The sequence below is a fragment of the Melampsora larici-populina genome (assembly GCF_000204055.1).
Source record: "Melampsora larici-populina 98AG31 unplaced genomic scaffold MELLAscaffold_29, whole genome shotgun sequence".
Taxonomy (NCBI): Eukaryota; Fungi; Basidiomycota; class Pucciniomycetes; order Pucciniales; family Melampsoraceae; genus Melampsora; species Melampsora laricis-populina.
The window spans coordinates 223,473-235,745 of NW_006768793.1; the positions used below are offsets into that span (position 1 = coordinate 223,473).

Below are 12,273 nucleotides of genomic sequence, written 5' to 3' on the forward strand. Positions count from 1 at the left end.
TGTGATGCATGAGAGTATTACACGTGGAGAGGCAATGTTACAGTGGTAGGTGAGTGAAATGTGTGAAAGTGTGGGAATGATGGCCAAGTGGAGTGTGAAGGGGTGTGAGAGGTGTTTGGTACATTTAGAGAAGGTGTGGGACTTAGAGCCTCGCGAGGTCACAAAAGATGCATCCTAGCATCTTAGGATGCATCTGCCCGCTTTCCTTCGGATCCGCTGCGAGGATACATGTAAAGGTATCCTCGGGTCGGGTCCGAGTTTCAGGTGCACAAGAGGTGCTTGACCAAGAGAAATCCAACAGTAAATACATTTGCATTTGCTTGAGGTTCAAACGAAATGATGATAAGATACCTTCCAGGACGTATTGGTGGCTGTATTGGGCTAAGTTGAGGAAGAAAGCACTGACCTGAGCTGCGGCAGTGCTGAAGCCCAAACAGATAAGGCAATGAGAGACTTGGCATGTGGTGCAAAGTTTTCTCCTTCCTATTGCAGATGAGTAAAGCTGATGCCAAATTGAAGAAAATGAAGAAGAATGATGATGTCTGTTGACAAATATCAAGATGTATTACAATGAGTGATCTTTTGAATTTTTGTCTGTAAACTTGATTCAAAATCTAAGCCACCTGGGATTTTGTTTTTCTTTGTGGAGGGAATAAATTTCTAGTTCAGGTGCATCTGATTCTCAGGGGGATAACCATGTCAAGAACTAATAACAGCAGAAGCGCTCAAGGAAGGAGCCAACAAGAGTCCAAAAATGCTCTGGATTACTTCAATGGGAGACTGAGTCCATCTTCAGATTACAATTGAGATTGAAACTTCATGAGAATTGAGACATATCAGTACAGTCAAAAAGAGAAAGGATGAAAAATACTATCTATTCACTATGTTGAGATTGTAAACTTCATGAGAATTGAGATACAGGAGTACAGTAAGAAGAGAAAGAATGAAAAATACTGCCTATTCTATATTGTTGAACTTGAAGTGGTAATTTGGTGTAGATTCATATACATAGAAAAATAGAGCAACTCAGTTTTATTCATTCAGGTAAAACACTGAGGTAGCAATAATCAGGTGCGCGATGTTCGAAAGGATTACCCCTAGGGTTCAAGAAATAACTATTTGGATGAAGACAAATCGATTAGCAAAATATATCAACAGAAGAATCAAATGGAGATGTAATGAGCTCTTGGATACTCAACTAAGGAAATGCTAGTTGTTTCCAACCAGCGCCACCTTCAACGACAAATCCAAGAATTACGGCAGTCTTTGGAAGATAAAAGGAAAAGAAGATGGGCTTCAGTGTTATCTCTTGGTGGATTTACAATTAGATATTTTACTTACCACTTGTGCTCCACCGTCAAGTGCTGCACTGAGGATATAGTTATACCTGTAAAACCTATGAAAGCAAAGAAGATCAGTTTTCTTGAAAAAGAGCAATATCTCATCACTCGGGAGATAAAGAGTATCAAGATTTTAACATTTACCATTTTGGTCGATATCTTCGTGCATAGAATTGTGACAAAAATCCTGCAACAACTGCCATGGTAAATGCCGCATTTGCACCTAAAAGTGGATCGGATTCAGTGACGTATTCAGATATCTTTGACCATGTTATCAGTGTTAGAGTTAGTATTGAGACATACGATTGAGTGTATAAGCAAAAGATCCGCAGATCAATGGTACATTGATCAAGCGAAAGCCTAGTTTGGGCCATATCCTCTGTATGATGTAAGGTGGGATGGGTAATAAAAGTCCGATACCTAGAGAAGCGGGCACAGCCACCTAATCTCAAATGAAGAGGTCAGCGCGAGGGATAAATGAAACAGAAAGCGGATTATCATTACATATCTCTCTCCAATCGTGAATAGCTTTCGAGAAAATATACCCCAACTGAACAAGAAACCCCAGAATCAGATCTCCCATTCTCGGTTTGAATAGGTTTCATATAACAAATGAATCAAAATGTATTCACCGTACTTACCTAACAGCTTGGGTTTGAAAGTCTTCCAAAGCCACACCAGTAAAGACGTGACTTCCGTACTGAGAGAGTAAGACTTCTCGATTGGTGTTGACGACCAAGCTCATGATCAAATAATTGAACACTACCCCAGCGAGCCTGCAATCGCAGAAGATTGGTCCAATGAGAAAAACAGCGTTAAAATTGATATCAAATTCAAGACGATGTATCGATGAGGTGCTTACGTTCCAACAATTTGCGCCGTGAATACATTGATCTGTTTGTATTTTCAAAACAAGCCCACCAGGAAGATATATATATATCAGTGGGGATTAGATGATTTCTCAAGGTGATGCATTATCATCAGGAAAGGTATATGACAAACCGGTGGTAAGTGAAGGTAAATTCCCAATTTCAAATCCTGGAATGAGGTTCCGAATTGAGCACGTCAATGAGATATTCATCATCGGACTGATTTTTGCGGATCGTACCTGTAGCATACTGATTGATTGGGAAACAGTTGCGGATCCACTGAGGTGAAGTATCATGAATAAGTACTAGCTTGGAAAGGTAGGGATCAAATGAAGGTGACCAACTAGGTACAGAACCACATGTTTCCGAAAGCGTCTGATGGGTACACAAGCTATTTCAAACATAAAAGATTGTATCAGTATCTATGGGTCAAAAATCAATTAGAGAAACAGCCTTACACCACTGTAATTCAGTAACAGAGAGTAATAAAATGTTTGATCAGTTTAATATAACTTGACGAGAGTAAAGGGAAAAATTACCCTATCATCTGGATTACTGGCTCGACTTCTAACATAGCTCCCGTCGTGGCTCGTAGAAACGCCGCCGCAATGACTAAGACGGCAGCAAGTACCAATGCCATACTTAACGCACCTGCGCTCAGTCCTGATGTTGTTAGTGAAGCCGCCAAAAACGCAACTGAGATTGAGAAGCATAAGATCGCCAAATATGACCTATGATCATGGTCATTTCAGTGTTTTAGTCAGATTGAGTTCTGGGGACACATAAGTCTAAAAATTTGTTGTGACGAGATGCATTACCAAATGGGAACCTCGTTATATTTTTTACAGACAGTCCAATGAGGGTCCACATCTTCAGATCGCATTTCTCTTCTGAACATGAAAGCACTAGAGATCGAGCTCCACCCCCACAATAAACAATGAGTAATTGCACCTCCCACGGCCAAATTGGTGGCTATGTTGGTGAGGACGTAGGACGTGGCGAAGTACGGGGCCCCGAGCTCTTCGATCTTTTCCCAGTTACCGGTACCATCTTCATTGATGATTGCGGTCTGGTTGTAGCGTTGACCGTCGGAAGTGAGGAGCTGTGAATTCAGGAAAGGGAACCCATCTTTCTTTCCCCCGGCTGAAACCGCGATAACATAAAACATTGGATGGATCGTCAGACTTTACCGGTATGAAGATCATCTCGATCACTTCTACTCACAGAACCAAGATTTTTCGTAGCCAATGATCAAGAATAGGAAAGACAGAAGAATACCACCCCATTCGTTGACCTGAGTAATGAAGAGCAGTCAGGCATATCCTCCGATGCATCCACAGACGCAGAGAAGTCTAGAAGCAGAAATCACTGCTTACTTGCGCTGCGAAGGGTGTATAGAGCGGTCCCAGCGCTCCAACAGCGTTCCAATCGAGCGAGATACTGCCCAATCCTAGCCCTTCTTGAGAAAGCACGCCCCCAAAATAACGCGTAATCGTTTCGCTACGCTGCCAACGCATGCAGAATGGACTGATTCCTTGAAGAGTGGGTGCGATGTACTGAGGGAATAATTCGACTAAGACCGCACAGATCAGATTCGTGAAGCTGAGAATACAATCCTTCGTCATAACAAGCTTACAGATAGCCATCCCAAAAAAAGTACGCTTAAATAATTTAAGCTGTCTCTCAACCAGATCACTTCGGTCGTGAAAGGAATGAAACAGCGCGACCGATGGTAGCACAGCACTAGCGGTCAAAAAAACAGTAAGTTGATGAAATCTATATCTATACATTTCTTCCGTACGAAGGCACGTACGGGAAGACGGCATGTTTATGGTAAACCAAGGGACGCCTCAAGATTCCAGCAAATCCGTAACCTATCAACTGCGAGCTCCTGGATTATGGGCCCCATTGTCAGACTCGTCTTGTCTTTTTACATGAATGAAGGCACCAGAGGGGGTATGACTTACAGCATGATGGCCATAGCTGTTCCATAATGGAAAGGCCGATCTTCGAAGAGTTCTTCGGTGGCAATCATCTGTCCAAAGTATACCAAGTCAATGTTTGATCGGAAATCTTGAATCTAGCTGAAATTCCACTCACTTCAACTGCAAGCGTTCCGGCAGCAGCGGCTGTGGCCATTATTGAACTCAGAGCATTCTCCTTCTACATTTGCAAAACCGATGGATTAAATATTATGTTATTGATCCCCAGATGGTTCACAGACCCACCAGAGAATAAGGTCCCGGGTTCCACCATGTAGGCCCCGAAATATTTTCCAGACCACGCCCGATGAAGAGACATGTCAATTGTAGAAAAAGAGGTTGTACTTGCGATTGAGATGGTTTGAACTTATGAGTCATAACAAGATCAGTCTTATTCAAGTCTTCAAGATGGCTATTGAAACTTTGTGATATTATCTGGACTCACCAGAAAAAATTGTTGGATGACAGCAGCGCTTGAGCTAACAAATAAACCGACGAGAACAGCCCTAAATGTCATGCAAGGCATGTGAGAATCATCCTCAAGTGGGATTTGACTTGCTCCATGTCCAACCCCATGACTACTGGAAAATTCAGAGTGAGGTTCGGTAGCTTTTTCATGTGCCCAAAGGTGAGATTTTATTTTAGGCTTCCGAGATGAAGTTGAAGTAGCTGATTTTTCAGAGTTGGATGTGTATGCAGCCGAAGAATCGTCATTGACCTCACTTGCACCAGTCCTGGAAGAAATGAGTGATTGCTTCGATATTGATGCTTTTGGCGCCATGGATGCAAAAAGGGATATGAAAGACTTCTAATTGTACGTAGGAGTGAAATGAATGAGCTGAAAGAACGTGGTAGCAACGGTTGAATGCAAGGAAGACTATTGGTATGCACCCAATGGTCAATCGGAAAGAATGTGATGATGTCGCTTAGTAAACAAACAGAAAGGCTCTCGACATAGATGCTACAGTTTTGTGTATATGAAGGATTTGGTAGGTTCAATTGGATGGGCCTGATATTTCTTACCTTGATGGTTGAGGTGCAATGTTTTACAGAGGTGAACCACGAGGAACCGAGTTGATTGACTGCAAACACAGATTGACCGAGGAACTGAAAGGTATAAAATGCAAGAGCGATTCTGCAAGATTGTTTCAAATGACGAATAATTGATAGAAAGAGCTGATCATCGGTGTTGTGAAAACTTGCGAGTTACAAGGCTCAAGGGTTAGGCGGTCACGGCGAAACAAAGTTGCTTGAGGGCTGAGCTGGATGGCACTAGTGGTCAATCGCGCTGTCCCTCAAACACGGGCCGAATCTATAACGTCTCGGACGCAGGCAAAGAAATGTTGAGCTAGAAAATCGAATGACTAAACTTATTCACGCTAGAGGTCTCAGCGAGAGACTTGTGTTAGATTGTCTTCGAAGCAAATAAGGGCAAGCACCCAAAGGCCGACTCGGTGTGATGTCATCGTCCAAAAAGTGAAGAAACTTCCATCAGCTTCAGTGCAGGTGAGAAATCGAAGCTTCTTTCAAGTTAATAACGAGGATTTCATATCGCCTGAAAAGGAGTCTGCGTTCCATTTCATTTAGGAGTGACCGTTGAGCCATCCCTCGATTGTAATTGTCCCTTCCCTGTGGTTTCTACCCAGTGCAAGTCAATACGTGCCTCGCATCCGGAAACTCGCATGCCAGATGAACCAATTCATGACTCAACGAATTGAAAAATGTTTTATTTGAGTCGTGAATTCGAACTATGCTCCCAGGTGGCCCAAGGGCCAAGGCTACCGAATTCCTACCATGGATCAACTTTTTAAGCAGCAACACTTTTGAATCACGACGTTTGAAGGGAAGCAGAGGGAAATTTTGTTCACTTGAGTCCACCTAAACATTTGACGAGAACTCCACAAGGGATAGCAGCAAGACACAAGAAAAAACAAGCGTTACAAAATTGAGATGCTATGATCAGCGGCTCGGACCACAGAGGAAAGCTGGACAGACATGTCCAGCTCGGGTCAACCTCGTTGCCTTCCCGGACTGTCTTACGAGATCGCACAACAAGGCTGATCTATGAGGTGTCGAAAACCTATGTCTTCTTGCACTCAGGTAAGTACATTGAGGTTTTTACTCTGTTTGTACCACTGGCCTTGTAGCGCATACATCTGCTCAGCCTGATTCTTGAAAGCCTGGAAATTGAATCCTCGCGTGTCCTGTTGTGCGTGGCATTGAATTTGAGCTCCTTCTGATCATCAATTTGACAGTCTCCATCTTGAATCGTACGCTATTGAGTTTTCATCCTTGCTTGTCTGAAGCCTATTAGTCCATTGCTAGCTTAACTGAGCCCCTTACCGGAGCGTTCGCCGCGCTCTAGAAGAGGAGGGACATCCAATTTCCAGGGTCCTGACGCTTTTGCCCCTCAATAACGATACCTGATTCATCCAAACAACATTGCCAACTACAGGTGCACTTTTAACGAGCGTCTGGCACGGCCACCAAGATGACTTCGACAAGTTTGATCCGAGGTTGCAAGTTTGCCCGATTTTTCTGTCTTTTGCTTGGACCTACAAAAAATCTTAACCGCAATCACATCAGATGGCCGACGCAAACGCTCAGCGCCACACGATTTTTCTTCTTCTGGAAAATAGATTTTGCACAAAAGTGAATGGCCTTGATAAAATTTAATATCAATTCACCAGGGTTCAAAGGTTTTGTATTACGATTGAATAGGAAACGGTTTGGAACGGTAACGCAATGCTCGCACAGGGTGACTTTCAGTGTGGATTGTCTTAGTCAAAGAATCCCGTTTTCAGACCCCCCCGTAGGCACCTTTTTTTCGTGAACGACAACGTTGACACTTACTTTATATTTGATTCAGCCTTCAAAAGCCCTCAAGATCCCTTCCCGACCAAGTTTCTCAATTCACCTTCATTCGCAAAATACCATCTCTAAAGCTCATCCACATCGCCAACATGAATCTCTTTACTCGCCACTACGTTATGCTCATCTTTATCGTTTTGAGCCTGGTAACTCACAGCAAACAAGTACAAGGTGCAAAGATCGAGGATGTGTGGTGCCAGTGGGGCTATTCCAACAACGAAGCCACCAAGACAACCAGTAAGTCCCGCGTAGCGATCATGAACCCAGTGAATACTCTGATCTTGATAATGATGCTGACATGCATGTCTTGAACCGTAATGTCTAGCTTGCGATGACGGTAATTATAGCTACGGTTTCCCAACTGAACTATGCCATAACAAAAGTAAGCCATCCTTCGCTATGCATATAGTTCTCTCCATCTCTGATTAGCAATGAGCCCTACTGACGTTAGGTGAGCTACACTAGATCCAGGTCAACCCATTGCGGGCGTTGACTGTAAAGATGGCAACATACCCGCTTACGGCATCACCTGCACCACGTATGGATTTGTAAAGGATACCCCCTTATCTGGTCACTACGGTGAGTAGACAAATTTTTCCAGATCTCAGACTGTGGATTTACCGATGCTGAGCTTCCAAAATTTTGCATGCCTATGACTTTGTACGGTCAAGATTGTGGATTGATGGACGCCACCCTCATGTTACGACATTTCCAATGCGGAGGTTTGAATAACATTCCACGTAAGTCGGCCCCAAATGTCTCTCACCCAATTTTATGATGTGCTTACGCGTCATCATCCAACTTTTAACTTCTTAGGTTGTGCAGGAGCCCCAACCGCGAAGCATAAATCTTCATAAACAAAATGGCCCTGAATTTTAATAACCTCGAACACTGTACAGACAATAGATCATATCTGAGATAACGAAGTAAAGATGATTATCATCTACAATTACGAGACTCATCAAGTATTCCAAGAGTCAACTTCCTCATAGTTGCGCTACATTATCTTTTCTCTTTATTCACTTGCTTCGTCATTGAGTTCTATCAGCCCAGAATTACTACATAAACTCAGTACCCAATGCTACAAGACTAGCTTGTGTTGTATTCCTGTGTCTCTCTACCCTTTCAGCTTTGTCAATTGTAAAAAGTGAAAATGAAATGAAGTTACAATGAAAACCCATTGACAAAGAGAGATATTCGACGTCATTATCATTAATATAGGGAAGTTGATCAGCACTTCACTTGGAGATGGTCCGATAGCTGATGAATTGGAATTAGGTACTCTTTTCGGTTTCACTTCAAAAGGAAATGGCGACGGATTCGATTCAAGAGATGGTGCAAATACTGGAATCTGTTTCAGGTCTAGGATAGATTGACAGATATCTAAGAAAATTCTTAAACAGACATCAAATGTGTTCAGCAGGAGATACTCCTGTCTTGAAAGAATCTAATCAAGGTCTTTCATGTAGACTGAGAGACCAACAATGGTGATCGAGATTGAGAAATGAGGCTTTACAAAGACAAGCCATTGCGATTATATTTGGATGGTAAGTGAAAATTGCGTGCGACGGATCAGATGCAGGTTGGACAATCTGGATGAATAAAATGCATCCTTTATAGCTATTGGTGAGTATCAAAGTTGTGATCTTGAAGTTCAGGTCATCGCTTTACTAGCACGCACGAGACAGCCGCAAGAGCATGCAGTTTTGTCAGCTGTGTTTCAGAAATTATGACATTCTTGTTTGCCTCCTCTTGACTCGGTTGCTCTCCGTTCAATATCGTTCGCACTGGTCGATCAACTTACTTTGAAGTCATATGAAAGGTTCCCATGCTGTGATATCAAGCATGGAGGTGTTGAAAAACGCAAGCCTGGCATCAACTTTTACGTCACGTCGCCATCTTGTGCGGACATCTTTTACCTCCACTCTTCCTCTGTCTTCTTTCTAGGTGGCTGATACATGAGGACCCTTGGGGGAAAGTCTGGGAAAGTTCATTCAGTCTGCGCCCCTCTCCTTCCCGACACCGCAAGATGCATTTGTGGATGCATTTATGAGAAAAAAAATCTTTCAACAAAATGATTCAATCAACCTGAGGCTGAACATCTCAACAGCTCAGCAAACCGTCTCGTGCTGCCTCAAGAAGTTTCACAAAATAACCAATGTTGATCTGCCCGTATTTGAAATTCAGGACTGTTTATCAGCAGCAAGCCGACGCTGTCAAGAAGCCAAAGGCTGGAGGCTCCAAGCGTTCATGTTGGGGTGTACAGAATATGCAATTGAAATACATAACTTCCTAGTACACATCGTGATGTTAATTTCGGCCATTCAAGCTCGATCTGTGCACCTTAACATATTCACGTACCCGCCAAAAACTCGGCGTTGGCTGAAGAGATTTCAAATCCAATACGACATAAAGTATTTGTGGTTTTTCGAACACCTGTCTTGTGGTCCTTTCCTGTCCTTTCTCCTTACTTGCCACTTCAATCTTTAGCTTACATTCGTTTTGATTTCTTTAACTCTTGGTAAAAAGTCAACTTAAGACCTTTCGATCTTTTTCGATTGTCGAACAGTCAAATCCTAAAAAAACCTTTCATCAAGCACAACTCACACCAACATTCATTTGAAAACAAGAACACTCACTATTTTACACGATGTGGAAGCTTTCTGGAATAGCGATCCTTTTATCTTTTCTTAACCCTTTAGCCCTTGCAGATGATAATCAAGCTCCTCAAGTCCAAAGGGGTGCAGCTGTTATTTCATCATCTCATAAAGGAGTAGTGTATCAAATGAAATATGATGTTTATGCAGCAATCGAAGCTTTTGCACAAAGTATTAAATTAGGCGGAACAAGTGGTGATTCAAATACACAATCAGCTCAAGAAACTGCCCAAATGTTTGAAGATATAGTTAAAAACAGTTAGTCAAGAATTTGTTGTTACCCACAGTTTCGAAGAATTTTATTTACTTGATTTTGAAATTGATGCTAATTCTATCTCTCACGAACCATAGCTTTGAATTATCATCTTGATGGAAACTTAGGAGATCATCCATCACAAGATAGATTGGACGCTATGGCTACTTCTATCAATAAAACTCTCGAGAGTGTTAATGAGGTGGCTGATAAGATGTTATCTACCACTGATGGAGCTCTCCACTTCAAGGATCTTAAGGCTTGTCTTTCTAAATTGACTAAACAAGGAGGATTGACCGACTCGCAGTCTTGTGTCTTGGTTCGTCCCATTAATTGATGTTTTGATATCAGACTGTTCGCTGATAAATTGATTAAATCCATCTTATCACTCACTTAAATTGACGCGTTGAACAAACCACAGAATGGCATGTCAATTACCGGAGTTGCAGATGTGAGTTTACTGTGACACATCCTATCAGCATGAATGAGGTTTACTAAACCTACGGTTCAGATTATGCGTAGTGTCCTTAAAACTTTTGGTGACGACGTAATTCCCCAAAGTATCGTAGAACACGCCGTGAAAGCCTTAAGCTCAGCCTTCAATCCGTTATTTCCCGGTGAACAAAACTTTTACGATTCAGTGAAATCAGCCATTCAAAGTGTAGAATTAGCAGTTAGTAGTGAACTGATTGCAGCACTCGAAGATGCGGAAAAATGTTTTAGAAAGGTGGCTACTAAGCCTGGTCAAAGTTATCCCGATCGATTGAAGGCTACCGAAAGTTGTAATAGAGAAACAAGTGAATCTAGTGTGTATGAAGACCTCAGATCTTTGTATATCACGATTGTCAACCAGGTTAGTCCTCCATTTACTTGAATCTTCATCCCTCAACTTTCCTGAATTGATTCTACAATCTGACCTCGATTACTCGACTTCAGTTTGTAGGATACCTTCAACCAAATGTACTCAGCTCAATTCACAAAATTGCAGATGCCTACCTGAAAGATAACCTTTCAAAGAATCCAGATGATCAATACTTTCGTAATGCATTAGCCGATACTGCCCAATCAATCTACTCATCAAATGCCGGTAGTGAGGTATGTGATCAAATAAAGTCTATATATGTGGATATCTCAAAGTGAATTAACAAAGATGAATTTCAATTTAATGTGTTAGTCAACATATGTTGAAAAGGTAGCCGATTGTTTGGATTTGATTATTGGAATGTCAGATCCTCAATCTGCTGCTGCAAAAGCTACCGAAAGCCAATGTCTGTCAAAAGTAAGCTTAAATAGTTTTGTCAAGAATGATACACAACCAAGGCTCATCTTCGATGAATTGTCGCACTTGTTCTGATAGCCCGATGGACCTGCTGCATCAGTACGACAAATCATCTATGGATACATTCAACAGGTTAATGTTTTCTCTGAAGTAAAGACGTTGCAGGCTTCGTAATCGACGTACTTTGAACCGTGATACTGACAAGTCTTACCATAATGTAGATTTACGGAGTACTTCCACCAAAGATAGCAGCCCGTATTGAACAATCAGGTTTATCAAAATTAGACCCATCAGATCCAGATTACCAAAAGAAAGTCGCAGCCCTCCACGATGAATTTCGAAAATCCGATCCAGGTCCTGAATATGTCTCGTGTTATGAAGCATATATAGATTGTTTATTTGATTCGAGATCAGGTGTATTAACCCATCCAAATGAAACTGCTCATAAGAAGATTTGTGTTTTAGGTGGTGCTTGTTCTAAAGGCACACCTGATGGAAACCCAAATCCTACTGTACCTACCACTAAGAGACTTCGTGTTCGTCATTTCAAATGATTCTTAATCTGATACTTGTAGTCTGGAGGAGTCAAATCCGAAATTTCTTGATTAAGCTTTCTTTCACAAACGGCGTTATCTTTCCTTTATTTTTGTTTTATTTCATCTTTCGGGGATACTGAGTAATTTATGGTTTCAAAGTAACAAAGAACTGGAATATAAAAAAGGTGTAAATTAGTCAAAATTGATCATTGACAACTTTTGGAGTGCACTTGAAGGATTCATATAGAGAGATGATAGACGAGATCAAGAAACCACACGGTGGGATAATTAATCGCATGGAGCACTGTTGTATGATTTTAAATCAGTTTTTCATATTCTTGGACCTGAGAATCCAAGGCTTCCACTACTCCCAGAACCCTCTGGCCAACTTGAGCTTCACCTGAGCATGTAAGATCTCTCTCATTCATATTCAATGATGTGCTATTGTTCACCTTTGAAAATTTGAGTATGTTTTACTGGAGACAG

The 12,273-nt window shown here is 41.8% G+C and overlaps 3 protein-coding genes across 3 annotated transcripts; 2 read left to right on the forward strand and 1 right to left on the reverse strand.

Moving 5' to 3' along the window:
- Nucleotides 1-623: 623 nt before the first annotated feature.
- MELLADRAFT_124196 (putative oligopeptide transporter) lies at nt 624-5,480 on the reverse strand (the record flags this gene model as incomplete). The annotated part of the gene is made up of 24 exons (XM_007412273.1): nt 624-639; nt 746-1,115; nt 1,200-1,264; nt 1,342-1,396; nt 1,485-1,563; nt 1,644-1,782; nt 1,845-1,890; nt 1,982-2,116; nt 2,203-2,234; nt 2,343-2,378; nt 2,449-2,488; nt 2,554-2,600; nt 2,668-2,671; nt 2,749-2,940; nt 3,028-3,352; nt 3,434-3,503; nt 3,586-3,782; nt 3,846-3,952; nt 4,023-4,100; nt 4,177-4,244; nt 4,310-4,369; nt 4,438-4,557; nt 4,637-5,068; nt 5,215-5,480. 22 exons carry the CDS (start codon nt 4,970-4,972, stop codon nt 1,037-1,039), a joined length of 2,310 nt encoding a protein of 769 aa, XP_007412335.1.
- A 1,674-nt stretch (nt 5,481-7,154) lies between these two features.
- Nucleotides 7,155-7,919, forward strand: MELLADRAFT_123743 (uncharacterized protein; the record flags this gene model as incomplete). Its single annotated transcript, XM_007412120.1, has 5 exons — nt 7,155-7,299; nt 7,388-7,444; nt 7,528-7,641; nt 7,734-7,802; nt 7,879-7,919. The coding sequence occupies 5 exons, from the start codon at nt 7,155-7,157 to the stop codon at nt 7,917-7,919; spliced, it is 426 nt and encodes a 141-aa protein (XP_007412182.1).
- A 1,793-nt stretch (nt 7,920-9,712) lies between these two features.
- MELLADRAFT_88747 (uncharacterized protein) lies at nt 9,713-11,805 on the forward strand (the record flags this gene model as incomplete). The annotated part of the gene is made up of 8 exons (XM_007412121.1): nt 9,713-9,977; nt 10,071-10,291; nt 10,394-10,423; nt 10,484-10,825; nt 10,909-11,067; nt 11,147-11,251; nt 11,330-11,383; nt 11,473-11,805. The coding sequence occupies 8 exons, from the start codon at nt 9,713-9,715 to the stop codon at nt 11,803-11,805; spliced, it is 1,509 nt and encodes a 502-aa protein (XP_007412183.1).
- Nucleotides 11,806-12,273: the final 468 nt, after the last annotated feature.